The sequence below is a fragment of the Lutjanus erythropterus genome, chromosome 7, assembly GCF_056507025.1.
Source record: "Lutjanus erythropterus isolate fLutEry1 chromosome 7, fLutEry1.hap2, whole genome shotgun sequence".
Lineage (NCBI taxonomy): Eukaryota > Metazoa > Chordata > Actinopteri > Lutjaniformes > Lutjanidae > Lutjanus > Lutjanus erythropterus.
Window position 1 is genome coordinate 18,452,381 of NC_139323.1, and position 24,143 is coordinate 18,476,523.

Here is a 24,143-nt window from a genome sequence, read left to right on the forward strand (position 1 = left end):
CTGATGGCAGTGAAACACCCAGAGTGGATGAGTGACGGGAGGCAAAACTGAACAGCATCAAAAAAGAAAAAAAGAAAAAAAGAAAAAAAAAAAGAAACCAGCACGGCTTCAATGTGGGAACAGTTATATCCCTGTTGAATTTCTTTGTAAATCAATAAAACTCATTAGTAATCAGTCTTGATACTTGACATGTGCAGAGGTGGCAGAGCTTCAGTCGCTGAGACAGAAACTCTGAGACAGGAGGTGCAGAGATTCTGATACAATTTGTCCACATGCTGCTTTCAATTCTGCCCAGGAATATAAAACATGCAGCTGGACACTAATAAGACGTAACAAGCCATACTTTATACCAAATAAGACAAAAACTAGAAATAACTGTATTACTGATTAGACAGTATTAGACAGTATTAGCCAATATCAGCCAGATATGTGATTTCACTATGGTTTACAGTACGGTTCTGTTCTGATGTGTCCCCAGCTACACTCTAATAAAGTCTTATTACGGATTAATAAAAGGTCAAATAATGTCCAATAAAGGACATATTATTTTTAGTTTTTATCTAACTGACAAAGTATGGATTGTTACTTACTCTTATTGGTGTACTATTAAATATAGTGCAACCAAACATGCTACAGAGAACTGAGCATTACCACTCTGAGGGCTACATCCAGACAAAAACAACAGCCCAACCGAGCCCAGTTGTTACCATAAGTTGGGTTTACATACATTATGGATTAGCGGCACACTGCAGTCCATGACTTGACTTTCCTCCTCAGACATTAATTAATTAATTAGCTGTTAGACCTCAGTGAATGAATAATTATGTTGGTTGAAGTGATGATGCAGACTGTCTACGGTCAGTGACCACCTACAGAGGGTTTGTTACCAAAACGACTGCCACTATAAGGCCTCCCTGATCAGAGCCAACACATCGACTACGCCTCGCATTCCAGTCTCCAAATGCTCTGGAAATGGTTCGGCGAGACAACATGTCAGCCTGGAGAGACCCGATCATAACTAACTGAGGGGCCCATATTAACCTTCACGCACACACACACCTTCCTGTTCAGTGGGACCCCAAGATTAGGTTGCATATCTCCCCCGTCATCCTCCCCTCTGCTGCGCTTGGTGCTGTCACCCCTTTTGTAAAGGCTAATGTGTTCCTTCCTGCCCGCGGTGGTTTAATGCTGGTGGGGAAACCTGATACTGCAGCTGAATGGTTTGCATTAACATGTAATGTACCCTACACAGAGATCTGACAAAACACAGGCTGGCAATGCCATGCAGACGTTAGACACTCTGACCACCTTGCAAAACATCACTTTCAGGACGTGGGGTGCAGGTAATGTACCAAACAAGAATGTTATTTATGCAATTTACAAATGAGCCTGCTAGGTCTCTAGTGCATTTTAAAAAAAGAAAGAAAATATATACTTCTTAGAAAAATAAACTGTTACTGGCAATATAAAGCTGGATGTCATACAAGGCCTGACCCCAATTTCCTACCTTGTTACTCAAAGCACAACTGCTGGTCAGCTAGCCAGGGGCCTTCAGGCATTTGAAAGGTAGACGTTTGGACAGAGTAGGTAACCGACTGGCACACATGTTTACATGTGCTGTAATGAGCCCAGGCACAGGTGCATCCTGGTCCGCTTACATGGTGTTGTGTTGTGAAAGGTGTTGAAGGCGGGTTGAGCTCATTACCTGTCAGCAGTCTCAGAGGGGCCACCGCCGAGGGGATCGGCAGCCATCATGGCCTCAGATTCTGCCTTTGAGGAGAAATCCAACAGGTGTCTGCCGCTGTGATGCGTGGAATAAATGTCCTGCTTGGAGCTGCCCTGAAACAGACTGATGAGACAGAAGACAGGTGAGGTGAAGAAGGAAGACAGGTGAGGTAAAATCAGGACATTCAGGAATCAAACTGAAAAGAAGAATTGGGCTGAAATGACCGCCGAATTCCAGGTGGCCCACATCCTGCGCACAGGAGGGCTTTTTCGTTTTTTAGCCACAAGCAAAATCTGAACTCTGATCTCGGGCTGCATAACCCAAAGCACACCGGGGCACACACACAAGCAAAAATACACACAGTCTCTTTCAACGGTATTACTACACTGGGTGGCATTTTCATTTCAAAGGGATCTGACCTCAAAAGCGGCATATTTCACATTCCAAAGGAGAGCCCTGACACAAAACACACAGATGCAAGCACAGGTACAGACACACACACAGACTTATGTGAATACCACTCAAGTCGGCAAAAGCAAACTCATTTATGTCTCTCGAGAAACGTTTTTCATGTTTAAGCTCCAGAGAACAACTGAAAGAGCACATTCCCAGCACAGAAATTTTCAAAGCCAACACGTCCAACGAATAGATGCTCACATCCTCGTGGAGAAAAGTTTATCCCGGGAGAAAACAAACATTTTTATAACATGAGAACAGAGGCTTCATCACAACAGTTGGAGGTGGACTGTGAGCTTGTGGAATTACACAATCTCTCCATCTGGTAAGATGGGTGGAATCAGCGCTCTGTCCCCAGTGTAGTTTTACATAACTCATTTTAATTTGTCACCACTGTTAATATTACAAGCACAGATAAGAAAAACTCCCATAAACAAATGTTTTATACTTATGTAGCCTGAAATGATTTTATTTTACATTAGCAAGTGGTAAATGTTTACTTTCCTCCCAACTCATCAGAGACATATTCATCCATTAGTCATAAAGTCCTATAAACTCTGGCAACAACAACAGAGGAAAGAAACATACGCACAAGAGCCACTTGGCAGGGATAAACTATTAGTCGTCGGTTTCATCAGTTTCACTCAGGATAAGACTGGACTTTTACAGTATGAGCATGGCTAGACTACATTATTTTGGATTATACCTCAAAATTACTATTTTCAGGTGATTTTGCTGAAAGGTTTAACCTCTTTAATGCACCCACACGTCCAGCCAACATTACTCTCTTTCAGAAGCTGTAGCAGGCTCAGTGTAAAGCCATACTGAAGAAATCCACTGGTTCCACTTCCAACCACAGCTTGCTGGGAAGAAGGTTAAATAATGCTCCAAAGTTAGACTAATTTTTAGTAAAGGAAAACCTGTCATGGCCATTCTAAGGGGTCTCTTGGCCTCTCACCTCAAGATATCTAAATGGAAATGGGCTCTATGGGGACCTACAAATCTTATGTTTGCAGATATGACCACTTGATTGGGTCAAAAACTACGTATTCTATTTGAATATTTCTGCATACGTGGGACCCCATACAGTATTGAAATTGCATAAATTGGGACTGATTGGAAAGCTGAGACTCCTGTGGATTCAATGAGACCAGTAGCATTCATGTTAGATGATGTTAGTACCCATAACAGCCATTTTGCTGTACTGAGATTTTTTAAACTTGACCTCACAAACTAGTGACCAAGGCACTCATATGATGATGTATGGCTTTTCTAGCTATATGGACAATAACGGGGTATCTGGGCAATTTCCAATATTTTTAATAAATAGCACAGACTGTTGACCTGCTACCTCCCCCTAAGATCTCCTGTTCCCCTCTAATGGTAACTGTGTGTAAGTGTGCGTGTGACTGTGAGACAATTATTTTTCAATTTGTCAGCTGTAAATTTTTAGGCAAATGTCTTCATTAAGTATGTCAACTGAAATATGGATGAAGTAGGTTTGTCTGGACATACTGCTTCAATGGGAAATGTTCTGCACTGTTTTCAATAAACATTTTTGTGCAATGTCTTACATGACAGGCGTAATTCCCACAATGAGTCATGGGGCTTCCCATTCGCTTTCCCCGACTAATCAAAGTCTTGTGCATCCACAACATGCTGCAGTTACCAGAGTTTCCCGCATCTTGATCTACAGTATTTGCCATTAGCAGTGTTCTTTTGTGTTTAGACACTAAATCAAGTGCTGTGTGGACACTTAAACACATACAGACACACACATATAGTCTCACCTCATTGGTCCAACATTAAGCATAAGGAACACCAACACCACCATAAGACACACAGCTCTCCTCTTGGGGGCCTTGGCATTTAGCACTGTGTTCTGCAGGAGAAGAAAGACTTCATGTTAAATTACAAACTACAAATCACAGATATGACTTGCGCATGAATGACCACTCTCATGACCTGCTGAGGAAATTTCTCCACATTTGTTATTGTGCACATGCTGTGTGGACATATTAGCAGAGCTGTGGCTTCTAGCCTCTCACCTCACTCAGCAGGCCCTCCAGCTGTCTCTTGAGGTTGCCATTCTCACACTTGAGCGCCTCATTCTCTGATAATGCCACTTTCAGGCGAGCTTCCAGTGAGAGCAGATACTCTTTCTTCTTTTTCCGTGACAGGGACGCCGACTCGCGGTTCTTTATCATGCGCTGTTGCCTCTGGGACATCTTTGACTGGAGTGAGAAGGCAACAAAGAAAACAGAGACATAAGAAAAACATTCTGACATACATTATTATTTGTTCAAGTCAGACCTTTCATCACATGTGGATGTGTCCACTCAACACCTATCAAAACAGGAAAGAGAGGTGGTTATTATGACAATGTAATAAAACGTCTCCTTGGGCCACCTGTTGGTTGTGGATCATAGGCTGCTCTCACTAGTGTGATATCATGGTTAAAAATAGAGTTTTATTCACATGAGCAATCAATCTCTGTGAAAACATCCAAATAAGTGTCTGGGGCAGAGGTGTCAAGCTAATTTTAGTTAATAGGCCACCATTTGATCTCAAGTGGGCCAGACCAGTAAAACTGTTGCATAATAACCTATAAATAACAACACTTTCAAATTTTTCCCTTTTTTAGTGATAAGAAGCAAAACGTTCACAAGTAACAAAACCAACCATTCTCAAAATGGATGGCAAACAGCCTGAGATGTTTTAGGAGAATAAGTGCAGTTTCACCAATGTGTCAGTTTTTCCACTTTCAGTCAGTCCAATGTCATTATTTATTACAATATACAGATCACAATGGATCTACAAATACACAAAAGAGTTACCTTTTTAGGAAGTGACCAATAAAATATTTTACTTCTTTAGAAATCAAACAGCTTGTCAAGATCTGGAAACTGCTTTAATTTTCAATACATTTCCACTCCTGTGTAATAATGCTGTATCAACGCTGACTTAAGTGGAGGTTAATGGGGAAGAAAGTGATGTTATCCCCTGCCTTACAAACCATTTACAAATCAAAGTTTGGATCAAGGTTTCACCAATATTCTAATACGCAGTTGTGTAATTTACTTTTCATATAATTACTGGCTGGGAAGAAAGCCTGTTAAAACTGAAAATACCTTGTGTGCTTTTTTTCTATACATGTACAACATACAGCTGCATTTTCTTTAATAAAATGCTGTTAAATAAGACATCTGATACATACTATTTTGTACTAAAGCTGCTAATCAACAATATTTTGGACAATTTTCAATACCTTTCAAAAGACCACATTAACTATTCATTGTCTTTTTGCAAAAACTATTTTCTGGTCCAGAATTAATGACTGCTCTGAAATTCTTTACATTTTGCAAAGTCATCCAGTGCACCGGATTGGACTGTTGGCACATTTGACAGCCCTGGTCTGAGGAATTCATTGGAAAAACCTGACAGACTCACACTCAAACATGTGGAGCAACATATTACAATCAATCTTATAATTATGTATGCTGCTGACCCATGTTTATTGCAATTTTTGCACAAACCCACTCAATCATAGTCAGGATGTAAGTACTACATTGATAAATACTGAGGAGCTCCTTAGAAGAAGAAATGTGAAATGGCAGAGGAAGTTTAGAAAGGAGGACACTGGTATGAGAGAGAGAAACCACCCGTAAAAAGACAGACGACACAGTGAGAAAGTAAACGGAAGAGGGGAAAGGGGCACTGACATAAAAGCCAGGGTCGACTTTGTTGCTCTCACTGGGAGAACACCTCAGCCACTGCTGATGTTCCAGTTTACTACGTGATAGAATAATAAATAAACATGTTCAAGATGTGTTGCGAGGTTAATGACACTTCTGCAACAAATCATGGCTTTGACGTTGCCACAGAGAGCCCTTAAGTGCACCCGATCGAGCTTCTGCTTGAAAATATTTACACTGACATCCTCTGAGAGGTCCAGAGGTCACTTTAGATGCCTCTGTTCTATATGTGAAGAACGACGTGTTTACGGAGTGTGTCACGCTTTGAGAAATGGGTTCACATCTGAGACACATAAACACAGAGGCACTATATATGTTATAGGTCTGGGTGTAAAAAAAAAACAAAAAAACAAGTTCAGTTCAGTCAGTCTTAATCGCTGTAATTTGGATTTAACCTACTCAGGGTTAAGGTTGGTTAGTTAATTTGTAAGTAAATAGATAATCAGTACTTTTCCCAAAATTTGTCCTATTTTTCATAAAACAGTATATATTTTAAATTATTTTTAAACTTAATGGCAACTTATTAACAAACCATAACGTTTTTAATTAATTTTCTACTGTATCAAAAAGCTGTTTCACATCTTTACCAAAACAAAATAAATTTGTATAATCAGGAAACAACACAAACTTATAGCAACTTGGCAAAATATAATTTATGTACAATATAAATAACTTTGGACCCAGCACTGATCCTTGTGGGCCCCAACACGTGACCCTCAGCAAATCAGATTTGTTATTAGTCATTTGGACACACTGTTACCTATTACAATTACTTATTCGTGAGTGTGCTAACCCTGTAACACCATATCTTTCCAATAGTTTTTTTTTTAAATGTATGAATACTCCTTAAGTATATATTTCCTATTTTCTATTGCCATGGATATTTCTTCTATTGGCTCCATCACTGCCTGTATATCACTGTGTGTTTATGGAGAAAACAATTAATTGATTGATTGTGAAAAAAAAACAGCAGATTAATTGATAATGATAATAATGATTAGTTGAAGCCCTATTCAAAGCTTTATGACAAATCTGACTGTCTGAATCCCCGAAAAGGTGAGCAAAAACAAAAAACATGAAAATACAAATGGAAAAATAAACACAACATAAGTGAATAAATAAATAAGTATGGGCAGCATTGCAGCTTCTTTCCAGTAAGGATAACCAATGGGATTCCTTCCACTCAAGTCAGCAAGATGGGAACCGAAAAAACAAAGTTCTGCACGCAACCCCAAATAGCACATATCTTAACATGACCTATCCCAAATTAACACGACCCATGGCTGTGGTGACTATCCAAACACCTTCATTGACCATCCAGTCCCCAGCTACCCCTCTACTGCCCTTCTCCAAACACAAACACCAGGGTAAGCCCCTAAGATCCTGGACCTAATAGCCCCGCTGGTGATTAAGTTATTTGGATCCCTGTATTTGTGTTCTGTCTCCTGAGAAACCCCTCTGTCTCCCAGCCCAGATCTGGGAGCTGTGCCACTAGCCCGAGCCTGGGAACGCTGCAAGTAAGCAGTTACCAGGGAGTGGAGAGCAGGGGGAACTTCACATCACCACCAAAATCAGGCGGAGGGGGGAAAAAATGTGGGGCAGGGGGCAACAAAATGGCAGAGTGGCACTTCTCAATTAACCTCACTTGAATGGATGAAAATGTGCCCGCCAGTTCAAACTCAAACTATCTGAAGTGTTGATGGGAAAGGCAACGGGGGAAAGAAAAAAAAAAACAAAACTTCCAAGGTGCCCATAAGCAGGGCTGCACAGTGTCCAGCTGCATGTTGCAGGATGCTGCTGAAAGAGAGAATTTCTGTTATATTGGTATTTCAGACTGAGCAATCTGAGCTGGACAATGTCATGACTAAAAACATTACTACGCCCAGAGTGGGGATGTTTTTAAAACATTTTAAATCATGAAAATAAATCACATCATTTCTTTGAACTGGCAAAGTTACATTTATATAATAATTAAATAAACTTTATTTAATGAATATAATTTATGGTGCTGTTGCTGCAAGAACGCCCTGTTAGGTGCATGCCTCTCTTGTATGAGGCAAGCTGTAGAGGAAATAGTTTGCAGTGAACATGGTTTTGAAAGATTAAACAACAACAACACATATGGACTGAAGCAGATTATTTTGTTAGCCTCACAAAACTCTATTGGAAATCTTTGGATCCCATGGAAACTCTGTTCAGCCATGATTGTACTAGACGCTCTGGCATCCTCCACCAGCTACACTCCAGTGAGTCAGTTACATGGCATCAATAGCTTAAAAATACGTCTGAAGTTCACGGATGTAGTAGCTGACAGTAGCTGAGTAGCGTGACATTTATTTAGTTTGCAAAATTTCACGATCCCTAGAAACCATCAACATTAACTCAAGTCGGCTGCTGACTCAACAAGGACAAGAAATTGTCTCTGATGCTGGTCGTCAATAAGGGTCAGCCTACTTGCTGGTGTTTCATTGCATAGGAGTTCTGATGATGTTTCCGGGGGAATGAAGACCACATCGCCAAAAAATGTTTTACTTTTGAGAGAGAATTCCCCCACATTAAGAATCTATTTTGATTATATATTTTATTTTGTTGATAAACATAGCATAATCACAAAATTACACAAGATAATGTGCTATGATGCTTATGGATGTTGGCACTAAAGCACATCCTCATGTGTAATGTTGCTGAACTCAACAACTCTTCAATGGATGACTGCAGGTGAAGAGAGAAAAAAAAACACAAGTCAAGCTAACAGATCCCTGCACGCCTCCAACTGTCACACTGCTGTAGAGTCAGCATCCAGGAGGAAGTGTGTGAGGAACCATTAACCTATCCAAATGGGAGGGGAGTTTAACAAGGTCAGGTGAAAATGTGTCCTGATTTTAGGGTAGCTCATAAACACTTATAACTGTGGCGTGCATTCCACAGGTGAAATAACTGTCAACCTGTGATGCTGAATTCTTTCAAGGAGCCATTTTGTGCTGCATTTACCTTTTTAGGCCCTTGATTTTCCTAGATTTACAGCTCTTAACTGAGGCTGCAGGAAGTGCCTGGGGTTAAAAATGTAGGTACAAAGCAAAAGTAAAGACAGCACATTGTTCCAGTTAACTTGTGTCTTGTGGCTGTATTGCACTGTGCTACTTAGGCGACAGTTAGTGGAAATGTTTTTAGAGATGTCATGAATCACAAAATTCACACTTCCATTAAATACATTACAGCAGGGAAACAAGTATGAAACAATGGAGTTTTGTGTGATGTACTCACAGTAGTCTCCCTGCATAATATTACACACAAGCAGCTTTTTTACATCATGACAAAAAACAACCAGATGTGGTGACAATAAACATGAGCTCGAAGTCCAGGAAGCTCAAATGTTCAACAGATTTTCAATGCAACATATGTTCAATAGTTCAAATCAAGAGTCTTGTATTAAACAATAAGATACAACGTTACACCCTTAGCATCTATCATAGCTTTCTCCTTGTATGAGTGTTGAAAAATCAGGCAAAATTGTGAGTCAACAGATAAGAATCTTGAAAAACCTGATGTCCTATTTCAGAGAGCTGACATGGTTTTAATCAAACTCCCTTGTAGATCAAATTTTCTCTCAACTATGCACTCAGATTTGGAAACTGCACACTCATGCAAAAGAAAATTAAAGACATGGAAGTATTGTCTTCTGTGTTGGAGGGTGGGGACCCCTTCCCATTCTGCATCACACCATGTATCCTGGGGTCCTCTCCTGTAAATCCTCCAATCCTACTGATGGGAGGATTTGTTGAAGCCTGCAATTCCAGGCTGGACTGTTTTCCAGTGTAGAACACACACACACACACACACACACACACACACACACACACACACACACACACACACACACACACACACACACACACACACACACACTAAATCCCCCGGTTGTGTAGGAGCTCATTACATTACAGTGACCCAATCCCTGATGGCTGTTTACAGCTGTCGCAAATGCTTCGTCCTGCACAACACCTGTCTCAAGCATGTAATCGTTAGCAGCCGTTCAACACCCAGGCTTATATAGGTTACCTATAGCCCAAAACAACATGAACAGTGGTGCACACACGCACGCACACACACACACACACACACTAATACTGCAGATACATCATGCAGTAACACCTGGCACTAGCATGCCATCTTTAACAGGCATTTTCCACCCCCCCGGTCCACCACTGTGCTGCAGCCAAACCACAGTGAGGTTATAAAGTGAACACAGCTGCAGCTGCAGGTCCGAACGCTACGAGCACACACACTCACACAGCATGACGCAGCTCATGAGCTACTCGGTGGGCAATAGAAACAACTCCAAATTACATTTAAACATACAAAATGTAAATTCTGCTGCTAGGGGTCTCTCACATTAAAACGATAACAAAAGACGTAGTTTGGAAATGTTGTGAAGTAGCGTGGACTCATGGGCACTGTTGTCTTCACTGTTAAACAACCATCACTGCAGGTAAATATCTATCTGACATGACTCAGGTAGAAATCATGTTTATGGACAAGTTAATATTAAATTTTTATTAGTTTAATTTATATTATGTTCTTCCTCACTCTCAATAGGCATTAAACGTTTTTTACCAAAGTTATAATAACTAGCTGGCAATGGCTAGCAGGAAACACATCATCACCTTGAATTATATATTGGATTTCTCTGCATTTGAAGATTGCAGACACATTTGAGATAATGTAAATGCAAAACTCAAAAAAAATATGCAACGTCTGGAGTTTTAATACATTTAAATTCAGAAATGTTACATATTGTAGTTTTAAAGCAAGATGAGATGTAACTTCTGAAAGATGACCTAACACCCTTGCTTTCTTAAAATGAAGAGCTGAATTGATACGCATTAAAACGCACCCTTACTCACTCGAATATATTCAGGGTTTTTGCTGCTAAAGCCTTACTTTGTCTGGTATGACTTGCGGTTGCTAATATTAGCTAATGTTAGCAAACCTTAAACAGAGATGTTATTGAGTCTACCGTTACACCAGTGATTGTGACAATAAAGTAAATGGAAAAAAAGACAGCAAAAATTATAACAAAATCTCTGTTCATTAACCCTGACCTTTAAAGACAAGATAAAACAGTTGGCTCTGTTCAGTTACTAAAACTAAAACAGACTAAATTTGGATTAAAAAACTAAAAAACTAAAACTAACTGCAATTTTCAGTAAGTGACCAATTAAAGCTACATTTAAAATTCTTGTCAAAATTAACACCATGTACCATTTATCATTATCACCATTGTAAGTGCCGCTTGTGGCTCCAATATCCATCATTTGGCAAAACTTTCATGGTCTCACTTAAAATTACTAAGTAGCTAAAAGGAAAAAAGTACAAAGTATCTAAGTAGGTACCGTTCCTAAAACATCTTTATCTTCCACCACTCTCTCTTGAGAAATTAATGGAGAAATCAACTACAAAAAAACTGTTTTATTTCCCCCCTCACAATTAATGTGTACAGTCTCTCCCCTTTAATCACCTATTGTAAACTTTATTGACTTGGTTAGCTTTATAAATGGCCAAGGGCTGTGTTTGTTCTGGCCTCTGGGGTCTGGAATTCCTCAACATTGTTCTCCTGGTCTGGCAGAAAAAAGTGCTTCTCCAGACTCGATTATGCCCATGATAATTGGACAAGTTCCTCTCAGGCCCTTTTTAAGGGCCGACTATTTTTACAGCCAGAGGTCGACGATTACCATTCTATAACAACAGCCACTTGTGAAATTTCAGTTGAGGTTAATCATTAAAAAAAGCCTGAGAGAAAACATCATTAATGTCAAAATAAATTCAGCAGATGGAAAAAACAGAACATTGTGACATTAGGTTATGACTAATGTTTTTCACGTTTGTGGGTAATGCATCAGGGCCACTACAAGAAGATAATAGCTGAAAATTGGATCCATTTTCTGCGGTCGTCCCCAGTGTCACCACAGAAATCACTGCAGATGTGTAAGGCGACATTCCACATGTGACACATATGGTCCCCCCTAATTAAAAAAGCTACCCTTATGAACAACGATGCATTTCTGCAACTTCACTGCCACGTCAGAGCTAGATGGCAAAGAGAAAACTCTGAACGTGGAGGTCTTGCTTCCAGAAAGCAAACGGAACAGAAGATGGAGTGAGAACATGTTTCCCAACCTACTAAAAGTCAAACTAGAGCAAGTCATCGGGAACTGTTGTTGCTGGGGACTGAAGCCCGAAACAACACTGAAGTTGCCGAGAGGCACGGCATCTCTCTGACTTTCCAACACAGGCTGACAATTCAAGCAACAAAGAGAAGAGAATCAGAAACATAAACCAACAAACTAGCCCCAGGTCTTTAAAAAAATATTAGACTCTCCCATCCAAAATAAGACCAGCACTCACAAAAGATTGGGTGCTTTTATTGAGAGACCACAAGCTTGTTCCATAAACTAAACATACTATAATTGAATTTTCTTTAAATCTCTGGGGCAGTCCCTGCTGCAATTAATAGGACCTCAGAAAATTTCCAAAAAGCACTGTACTGTCCAGTACTGTTTTTATACATACTTAAAAGAAACAAGTTTGTGAGGGACAAATACTGAAGATCAGGATACTGCGTGTTCATTTTTCATGTTTGTGCGTGTCTTCTGTTCACTGCAGCTGTCCTGACGTCAGCCCAGAGTCCAACACACGGAAGGATCCACCCTCATCACCGACATCCACATGGAGAGTGTAATGTCCTTCTATGACACCATTTAGACCGTCTGACCTACAATTACATAACGTGCATCTTTCCAGTAAAACCCCACAGGTACAAACAGAGACAAACAGAGTCCACTAATGATCATCTGTGGATTGTTTGTGGCTTCATGAAAGCCAGAAGTTCACGGGTTATTACTGATTACAGTTTTAATATGGAACCAAATAAATCAATTCACAAAAAAACATCCGTTTGCATGTTTAAACATGACATCACCTAATCTGAGCTTGCTGACGTGTCTTACTCTTGCTTGTACTTAGTAAGAGAAAGTATTTTTCCACTACAAACTGAAAGTCATTCATTGTCCTGTCATAAAGAAATTTTCCTGTTTTTTTGTTCTTGTTGTTTTTTCACTTCACTTCACTTCAAGAAGAAAATCACCATTTGCATCTTTACTTTATGTTCCATGCAGTGTAATAACTTTTCCTTCAATGTGGAAAAAATACTCACCACCATAAATAAAAAAAATATAAAGCTTTTACTTCAACACTTAATTTTCAGGTTTCACTCAGACATAAAAGTTAATGGTGTGAAATTAAAGTAAATACTAAAAATACAGTAAGATGAGAAAGTTTATTTGGACAGGATCCAGTCCAAGTGCGAACATGGCAACCACAACATTGTGGTTTCCTCATGGGCATGTGCACACAGGCAGAGTCATTGCATGTCCACGCACACAAACACAACTCCTGGAGGAACTAGAGAATCAGTCCTATGAAGTGGCCTCATCTAATAAATTTCTTGGACACATTCTTAGCTAGGCAGCAAATTAAAGAGTATGATTATTTAGAGATGTATTAGACAGATTAGAGAAAACAATAGAAGAAGTGGGAGATAATCTTCCATTGAAAGCAGACGAATCACAGTGGTTTTAATTAATGTTGTGCAACAGCGCACTGTTTGCACTGTCACTGTTTACCTGCCTCATCCAAGTCCCTGTAAGGCACGTATATAACACAGTAGAAAGAGGATGGGACCTCAAAATATTTATCATGCTTATTTCTTTTGTCAATTGTTCTCGTTTTTTCCTTTCCTGTTTTTGATCCTTTCAGTCTTGTTTTTAATCATTTCATTCTTGTTTTTTATCCTTCCTTTCTTATTTTTATTCCTTAGGTATCTCTCAGAGATCAGCAGCAATAGAAAATAGGACAAACATACTCTTATTATATGCCTACAATGACAAAGTGTCTTATGCCTCATTAGAGTCATGTGTGCACAGACAAAATGTTTTTCAAGGATGCCAGTGACTTTGTATTTGTGAAATCAGATGTGATTTTGGAACATGACAGTACTTAAGTTCATGTAAGCACGTGTATTTATGGACAGGATTTCTCAACCTCCCATTTGTTAAAGAACCAGAGAAAAGAGTAAGTTTAAGAATAAACCAGACAGGAAGACTTGTGATAAAGAGCGTGGCTGGGACTCACATCATCGTCTGAGGAAGGGCTTCGAAGTGTGACAGAGACCACTGGAGGAGCTGCAACAGGGACAGGCCTGTCCTGTGTGAGTGTTGGCATGGTGACCACGTTGCCGGCGACGGCCTGCGGTGCCTGGATCTGTAGCACCTGGCTTGGCTGAGACAGCACTATGGGACGTCCTGAGAAAGAGACACAACACATAGACATTTTCAAATTACAGGTTTCAGCTATACTATCATCATATTTTTACTGTATGATTAACACTGATTAATGCTGACGGTGATGACTTGTGTCTGCCAGTTTGTTCTAACGCTTGTGTTTATGTTTTGTCATCAGGGTTCCTACACTTTTTATATCAGTTTTTTATTAGACTATATTTGACATGTGAGTACAAGAAGTTTGATGTTTGTAATTTAAATAAATCTTTTTAAAATCCAGCTGTTAACGTGTATGTTAGATTCTGACTGAGAAGATTGTAGTTAGATACTGTAGCTCATACCAATCAATTAACCTGAAAGTTCAATCCACAGCATTGTATTCAAGCAGCAATGCTAAAACAGAGCTATGTTACTGTATGTAAGTAATTCAACAATATTAGCACATTTTCTTTCAAACTAATTTGGATATGTTTGGATTTGGTACAGTTATGAGACGCGTGGGGCAGAGGTGTTTGGCAGGCTGTGACGCATTACATAGAGGCAGCTCTGCGTAGGAGTACATGTTCAGTCACACGCCATACTTCTTGCCTTAATTTTGACAATGTCAAAATGCTGCACTCAGTGTCTGCTCCAAACCCATTATGTTTTAAACACCATGTATTTAGAGCAGAATAGGGTCTGGTCTGGAAATACAAATATTTTTCCATGTTCCTCTATTTTTTGCCATACATATTCAGAACCAGGGCTGAGCAACAAGGCTTTTAAATAATATCTCTATAATTTTAGCATTCTGAGATATATATACCGCAGTAAAATGCAACATACACATCCCATTAATGCAACTGTAATACTGATCCAAAACATCATATATAATAGTAAATAGGGCTGAGCAATATGGACAAAATTAAAAATCACAATATTTTTGACCAAATACCTTGATATTGATATTGTGACAATATTGTAGGGATGATTATCAGTGCTTTGACTAAATATTAACACAGTGAAAGAATTAATAGAACAGCAAGAACAGTCTGGTAAGTTCAGAAAATTACATCACTTTACTGTAATGCAGTCTTTAAAAACCAGGAAAACACGACACTTATACCACATCATGATACAACCATTGTTATATCGTGTTATGGCACCTCTTGACATCTATAACAAAAATATTCAAGCCATTGTCCTACACAAGCAGGGAGCCACATCGGTCTGCAGTTGAGAGAGACCCTGCTGCAGATGGTACAGTCCAGCTCCTTGACCCCCCCCTCTGGTGACCTACATTAACCCCTTGTCTTAAATGGGACTCTCTGTGTTTAAAATACAGGTGGAAAAGATGTTTACCATCTCAACCTGTGCTCTTAAACTTCCACATTCCAAACCAAGAGGAGGCGTCTGAGTTTTATATGCAAGAACACACATACACATGCATGTCTGCCCACATTCATAATGGACAAAAAGAAAGAAACCTCAACAAAACAAAACATTGTTTATAAATGTCCTGTTCATGCAGGAGCCTCCCAGAGCATAGCCCAGCCTTCGCAGTAAGACTGTGCCAGGAACCATTCCTCATCCTGACCCAGCAACCTTCACCTCCAACACTAAACAAGCTGTCAGTGCTAATCGCGTAGAAGTGTTAGCCAGTGCTGCTAATGAATGTGTGTGGTGCCAACACTGTGTCTTGTGCCCAAGCTCACCATCTGTACGAGGAATTCATGAGGATGAAAGTCAAAAGAAATTAAAAGCCTTGGGAGCAGCTGTCAGCCTGACTCATCAATAACGATCTCTAATTTCTTTCTTCAATCATACTCATGCACAGGACTCTCTCTTCAGCTCTGAATATAGTAAGACCTTAAACCAAAAAGACTCGTAACGCTGAGCAGACTTGACTTCCATCTGGGGTCCTAAACTTGGATGCCTTGGCCTGAGCCATCTGCCATCTTGGCTATTACAAGACAGACAAGAGAGCCAGGTTCACATTCAAGTCGAGAGAGGTCAGATACTCCACCCACTCGGGTCCCAGGCAGTGACATAAGTATTTACATTGGCCTAGGTGCTGCTGATGCAACACACAGAGATGACCAGATCGGTAAACCAGGCAGGCCTAACCACCACACAACACAATAATAATGACTTTAATGCACGAAATACACAAAAGCCCCACAGCCAGCAGTCCATAAATAGTCTTTAGTGGGTTATAAAACAAACTTTCTTGATTTCACAATGGCTGAATCCCAATGTTGTTTTTTTTCTCAAATGAAGTCCAAATTTAGACATTTTGGATAGAAAAATGAAACATCCCACATGTAAATGTCTGATTTACTTATGATTGTTTCACCATAAAGCAGAACAGCATGGCACAGAGAAGATCACAGAAGAGCAAAAACTAGGTTAAAGCACCATCTGCTGGCCAAGACGCAACATGTTAGAATGAACAACAACCAAATTAATCAGGGAACAAACTTCACTAATATCGTGGCATCTCTAAATTAAAATGATTCACAAAATACTCTAAGTAAAGAACAGCACACTGCTCGCTTATACATACAGTGCACAAGTTTGAAGGACTGCTGACTGATATGCAAAAAAAACTTAACATGACTAAGATTCTCCCTTTTTTTTGTCTTTTTTTACAATTATAATAACAATAGTAATACAATATTTTCAAGCATGGGATGATGACTTTAATATGTTTTAATATATGTTTGCTATTTTTAAGTATGGCTTTTGTAAAACTGTTTTTCTCTGTGTACTTTTTGTAAGTAATTTACTAAATTGTTACTGTTGTTAAAATATTTGATGCCATTTTCTGATAGCCTTGCACCTGCATGATGTGCTTATAATTACTCTCCCTTTACATTTTACCTTTATCAACACATTTCAGCTCCTGTGATTTGGATTTTGCAATTCTGATAATATTTCAATTAATTGTTCAGTCTGATGCAACACAGTGTGGTGTCAAGCAATGTCTCTCATTGTGGTGCAGTGTGAGCTCTAACCTGCAGGGGGCGCTGGTTGGATGTTGACCGGAGCTGGTTTGACCACAGGCAGCACAGTGGTCTGCAGAGGCTGGATGATGATTGTCTTGGCCTGCAGGGGAGCTGCTGCGTGAGCCAAGGGCACAGCTGTAATCAGCGGTCTGGGCTGGATGGAGACCTTTGGGCCGATCTGAATCGGCCTCTTGATTGGCTGTGCTTGTTTGGCTGGTGTGTGTGTGTGTGTGTGTGTGTATGTGTATGTGTATCAGGGGAAGGGGGTGGAAGGAGTGAGATAAGAAAACAGGATTTATGTAAACACAAGGAAAGTCAAATTCTAAGCTCAGGTGAGAACATTTACATTTACAGTTACAGTGTTTCATCTAGAAATCTCTAATGAAAAACCACTCTCTATCTTCAATCACTCTCTGTTTGGTTAGTCACATCCCAGAGTTACGCAAACCCAGAATGTGGTGCAGAATTTCCCGTTTGTTTTTTGTTTTTTGGACAAAGCCTATAAATATAGATAGCTGAATGAGCAGATGTGTGGTGGTGATGGGGGCCACCTCACCTCGTGTGGTCTGGCTGGTCCTCTTTGGAGCTTTCTTAGCTGGTTGAGAGATGATAGAGAAACCACTGCAGTCTGAAACAGGAGAGAGCTCCGACTGTGGGGACAGGGCCTCATCCTGGATGGAGAAGAAGACAAGACTTGTGTTTACTACTAGATACTGGAACTGGATGTGTATTTTTTTTTCTAGACATCAGCAGCAAACAAAAGAATGATTGTAGATCATTAACTACAAACGTAACATCTGAAATGCAGTAAACTGACACGAAGTTTAATTATTTTGCCTTCTGCTGCTCTGACTTAAAAAAAAACACACAGCATGAAGCTGTGTCTTTACTGCACAACAGCTGTTGTTGTCATCATCAAAATAGGCTAATAATGAACACATCATGCAAAAGTCGATTTAGGATTAAGATGATTGGCTTCAGATGCATCAGTCACCAACAAACACAAGAAATATGACTGATGCCCTGCATAGCAATAGGGGGGTCAGAAAATATTGATAACACTTGAGTATCGTGATATTACTGTATCATGATATAGTGATGCAAGCAAAGATTTGTGGCAGCGGTTCATTCTGTGTTGTGTTTAAACCCTGAAAGCTAAATCAGATAAAATATAAATCAAGTGTCCTTGTCAATTTGCAAAGACTCTAATAGACAAATGTGTCCTTGGATTCAGTCAGGGTAATTCAGTTAGCAGACAAATGTGTGCAGACGGTCTTGTGGCCAGACAAAGATGTAACCCTTGTCCTTGTTTTGACACACTGTGATAACATCTGCCTGCTAAATTATGCTAATGTGGCTGAAGTTGTCAGCACCTTTTATTTAACGAGGGGGCGGGACAGAGCTCATACTGGCAGCAAATTATGAATATGACAAGGTGTTTAAGGCTTTTGTTAATAAGTGTCTCAAGTGTGTATGTGTGTGTCACAATCCAAAAGCAAAGAGCAGCTGTCAATGTTTGGACACCATCTGGATGAAAACTGCGCACCAAAAGGGGCACATATGCAAATACTCACAAGCCAATAACAATGGTAACATTTGCATTGGAAATACAAGTCAACGTCCGAAAACTGAGAAGGACAAAGAGTTGAAAACAGTGACTTACTTGTAAGGAGTATGGGGACAGAGCTTCCACAGAGGAAGGAGAGGGGACAGAGCTCAGAGTGTGGGCAGGTGACAGGGAGTCCACGCTCACCTCACCATCTGGACACACAAGGACAAAGACAGACAAAATGTGTCAGATATGTAGGGAGATAATAAACACGAAGACCATTTCTATATCATTAATTCATTTATCATATACTACTGTGTCCTGTAAATACACACTTAATTAAAGGGTTAGTTTAAATTATTTGATGTAGAGTTGTGTGAAGTACTTGATAATCGGTTTAGTTTGTTTGGATTCACCAAAGTCACACAATAACACCAACAAACTGAATCAATGCAGTGGGACATAAAAAAAATCCTGTATTCTGCAAAGTAAAAATAACGATTTCACCTATGGAATTTGGTTGATTTAGAGAGTGATATTTGGCTTCTACAATGGCAGTTTCCCATCAAAATTGCTGTCTGACAGCAAAGTAAAGCAGTGAAATGCACTGCAGTTAATACACTGGCCATCAATATGTACTTCATACAACCCCACCATCCCTTTCACAAACCCTTCAATTGATAAGCTATATCTGCTTTGCAAATCAACCACGAAGCAGCAATCTAAACATTAAATGAACAAATATAAGCAATCAGTGTTATACTTGATCATAATTTCCCACATTTTTTCAAGAAATATGGTCCACATAATAAACATTAAGATAGGCAGGTAACTTATGAAAATAACTGTAATCTTATGTAATCAACCGTGGGTCATCAGATAGGCAGACAGGCAGACATCAGTTTGTCTTTAAGCTCAGCTCTGATTCCCCTCATCTCATACTGAAATGTTACAGCCATGTCCACACAGATGTTAACATGTGTTACTGTACCTGTGCAGGTGCTGCTTGTGTCCACTGCATTCCATGGTGGTATGTCGATATCAAAGTCCAGGTCTGGACCTGCACTGGCCTGACAAACCAAACACACACTTTTAAATAATGCTCAGGTTTGGAGGATTTGCGAGAGAAAGTACAGGGACTGCTTGCATCTTTTCAACAAAGTCAAGCGGCCTTGGTCATAATGATATCATTAAAGTCAAAGAAAAGGGATGCCTGTCACTAGTTTATTTCATGTAGTAATAAATCTATTGACATTATATTGTAAGAATTATTTAATAGCAAATTACTGATATAGTTCTACCAGCTATTTAAATGGAATAACTCTGGTCTAAGCAATGTGCATATAATTACTTTTTTCAGCTATGCATCTGCTAGGTTGTTATGTTATATACAGTAGGCTAAGAACTCCAAGTGTTCAAGCAGTCAATAAAAATCTTGCAACAATACCTTTTATTGCCCTTAGTGCAGCTGACACCTACACAATGTATGTGGGGTGCTGTTGTTCCTGTATCACATGTCCTTGCATAATATACTGTGCTACCATGTTAGGAATTATGCACCTCCACAGCCAGTTTCCTGCTTGTCGGGACTCTACTTTTTACATTTCTCCAAGTTTCAGTAAACAATTCATATTTGCATATGCAAAGGATGAGTGACTCACATAGCCAGCATTCTCCAATGCCTCAAGTAGCTCATCTGCATCTCCCAGGTCATCCAGCTCATCAAACAGGCTAATGTCTGTGTAACAACAAGCATACAGCACAACATCATGTCAAACTACTTTCCACTGGCCTTTGCATGAAACAACTACAAAAACTATGGAAACATTTGCATTTCATATTATTCCATCTCGCAGGTGCAAGTGAAAGCAGTCATATGCTTTTGATAGAAATATATTTCAGATATGAACTGCAAATGAGAAAAGCTATTGTAAACATATCTATTATAACTAGGCAAGTTTTGCAACTGCAGCCAGCCAGTTACAGTATGAAAGTGAAGTGTACTTGGAGAATTTTTAGTTTACTTCCTGACATATTACAACATACACACAACACATTTGTCCAAGTACAGACAGTGCACATTAACACTAATTGAAAATACAACAACCAAAACAACAAACACAGATTCAATACAGCATAAAATAGGGACTGAAAATTAGATCTGGACCATATGCAAAGCATTACGATTATTTTGACAGATACTGCGATTTCAGCCACAATTTTACTGGGAATTGTGATTTTGCATTTAATTTTAACTGAAAAAAACAACAGCAAAAAACTTAAAAATGATATTTGATATTGATTTGCTTGTTTGTGATAATAAATGAAGAGTATTTGGGTTTTGGACTGTTGGATGGATAACAGGGGCAGAGGATGTTACTTTGGAGTCTGGGATGAGATGAGGGTTACTCATGAAGAAAATTAGGGATGCACTTAACAATTATATTCATTAGTAATAAATCTGCTTATTCCTCGTGGTCCATTGTTACATTAATATTATTTATTAAGTAATTCATCAAGTGCAGGCTATAGCAATACATTTTTTTCACATAATACGTGTTTTAATACTGTGTACTGACCATTGTTTTCTTACAAATTTGCCCCAAGGTAAAACTCAGATTAAACCTTACTTTTTTCTAGAATATGTAATTTAATATGAGCAACTGAGGCTAGAAAAATACAAATGAGCTTCTTCCAAAACAAGTGCAGCAAACCATCTTGACAGCACAGCTCATGCATCAAGTGTGACTTATGCGTCGAGAGCATTAAAGTATTAGACAGCTGCACTGTGTGTAATGTTTCCAGACATCCTGCTGCTTATTATTTAACGCTACGTTGCGTTCGGGGACAGCAGTTTGCGTCATCACATCATTTAAACTGGTCAGCTTAGCTGTAGCTAACTAATGCTAACTACATTAGCTTTAAAAGTATGAAACCAAAAGTACCACATTGACCTCAGACGTATGTAGGAGTATGTGAATCGGCGAATTCTGTCATAAACTGTACTTTAGGGGTAGCTTTATCTTGTTTCATCTGCGAGTAACGTTAGCTAGCTGTTAGCTTTCCCTGTTTCCCTGTGAGACTTTCTAGAAAGTGTCTCTTACCCCACTCTCCTCCCTGGTCGATGGAGATGCCGCCTGTCTCACTGTCCATCACTGGATAATGTCGATGGGTTTCCATGTGTAACGATAAGTCGGATGACATCTTCCTTTAAATTCATTAGTAAACTGTCTCAGACAAACAAGCGGTCCAGCGACGGTTCATATGTTCACGCTCCAGATGTTTGGTAGGCGGAAACTTCCCGTTTGGTGAAATACACGTCTGACTTTATGGTAAGTCTACGGGTGCCGCCGAGGGACTAATGAGGGAATTAAGAAACGCGTGAGTGCAGGTGTAAATAGTGAAAGCTCGGTTTTAGATAACAACAGAAATAAAACTGATGTCCCCTTCTTGAATAGTTTTTTTTAATTTATTGGTTTTTTCCCCTTTACTTTTTGTTATGCTGTGCTGAAAATTTCATTTTTATATTTTCTTATGACTTTCCTTTTAAGACTTACAACTTAAAGCACTTTTTCTGTATTATATTATGAGACGTTTTGTAACTGAATGCGAAGATGCTGTTCCCTGGGCAATTTCTTTGTACTATTTGTATACTATATGTAAAAAAAATATAAATTATGTCATATTTGTTTTGTACACTTTCAATAAAGTTAAAAAAAAAAAAAAAAAAGTATAAGCTTTTGTTGCCTGACCAGGCCACAAGGTGGCAGAACAGTACTGCAGACTCTGAGTGCACCGTAACGTGGACTTCTCTGTGGAAAAGATTTTAATGACACACAGTTCATGACAGAACCAGAAAAAGCAGATAAATTATGATGAATGTGTGACTTAATATGACTAATGTAAATGACATAATCTCACATTTTAGAAATATTGCCAGTCTAATACCTTCTTAGAATCAGAATCAGCTTTAGTGTATATGTACACATATATGATTCTTGTTTTAAGTTTCTATGATGTACTGTAATCAAGTATATTTGCTCAAGTAGTCTAAGTATAGTTTTTATGTATTTGTACTTTGAGTTTTTCCATCATATGACACTTCATACTTCTGCTCTGTTTCATTTCAGAGGAAAATATCGTTCTCCTCTATATTTAATTTAACCTTTTATTTAATTTCACAAAAACATATGATATGATGTAGTCCTATATCTACCCAGTAGTATACAAAGTACCTAAAACTGGTTTCACATTGATGTGACACAAAGATGACTACAGCATTAAAATTAACAGAAGTACATTTTGTTTGTTGCTTTTAGTTTACTTTTCATAATGGAGTCATTTTGGACTATTTTTAGACTATGGTGTTTCTACTTTTACTTATGTAAATGATCTGAGTCCAACCACTGCTAAAAACAAGGACAACAAAGCCAAAGTCAAATGGTTCCTGTAAATTGTAGATACAAGTAGCCTATAGTGCAAAGTGAAGCAAAGAGTGCAATCATTTTTCCATCTTCAAAATTTGTTTTTCTTTTCAACATAGATGAACCTAACACATATCCGGAAGTATGGGAAAGTACAGGAAACAGGAAAGGAGAAATTTGACCAAGGTTTCAAACGGGGCAGGGAGGGTCAAGAGGTTATCTTACAGTCCCCTGTATTCTTTAAAATAAGTCTCTCAGCTGAACAGTAGGTGTAGAGATTTCAACACCCACCCAAAGGCCTTCATCTGTTCTTCTGGCTGGTTTGAGGGTCCAGACATTTAAACCCCTCTGGGTCATTCGCACCCTGATGTCACAAGGCATTAAGGCCACATGGCAGTCATGTGAGAGTTGTCACATAAAATAAGTCACATAAATGAGGGTACATACTGTATGCGAATTTATGAAACAAACAATGATAGTTCAGTTTGATGAGTCAGTCTCTCTATGGATATAAAAAGCCTTGTTCAAAGACAAATTAATAAGTAAATTTGTACATATTCATAATGTAGCTTTCTTTTTTTAAAAAAAAAAAAAAAAAAAAAAAAAAAAAAAAAGCTAAATACTTTGCATTGAATAGACTGATTGGTTTAGGAATATTTTGGATGTTTCAGCTTGGTGAAGATAGTTCAACCACAGGTGTCCAGGAGCTGACAGGGCAGATGGTTCAGTGACAGACAGAACAGTGGTCGGAGTTGGATGTGTGCTGCTGACGTTTAAATTCTGGTGTGAATTGTGTGTGACTTTAGTGTCACAACAGAGAGTGCAAGCATCTGGTTCTGAACCCACTTAAACCTGTAAAGAGACCATTTGAGGAGGAAGTCTGGAAGTCTTTTTTATATATATAAAA

At 39.1% G+C, this 24,143-nt stretch overlaps 1 protein-coding gene across 1 annotated transcript in view; it reads right to left on the minus strand.

Annotated features, from left to right (window-relative positions):
• Positions 1-22,136, minus strand: part of atf6 (activating transcription factor 6) — a 43,558-nt gene extending 21,422 nt beyond the window's left edge. Inside the window, exons 1-10 of the mRNA XM_084723036.1 lie at positions 21,917-22,136; positions 20,474-20,550; positions 19,804-19,882; positions 18,927-19,024; positions 17,820-17,934; positions 17,273-17,476; positions 14,128-14,297; positions 4,231-4,416; positions 3,973-4,064; positions 1,706-1,849 (exon numbers count right to left, since the gene is read on the minus strand). Of these exons, the coding sequence (XP_084579162.1) occupies positions 1,706-1,849; positions 3,973-4,064; positions 4,231-4,416; positions 14,128-14,297; positions 17,273-17,476; positions 17,820-17,934; positions 18,927-19,024; positions 19,804-19,882; positions 20,474-20,550; positions 21,917-22,016 (1,265 nt within the window). The 5' untranslated portion in view covers positions 22,017-22,136. The remainder of the gene's footprint in view (positions 1-1,705; positions 1,850-3,972; positions 4,065-4,230; positions 4,417-14,127; positions 14,298-17,272; positions 17,477-17,819; positions 17,935-18,926; positions 19,025-19,803; positions 19,883-20,473; positions 20,551-21,916) is intronic.
• Between the last annotated feature and the right edge of the window lie 2,007 nt (positions 22,137-24,143).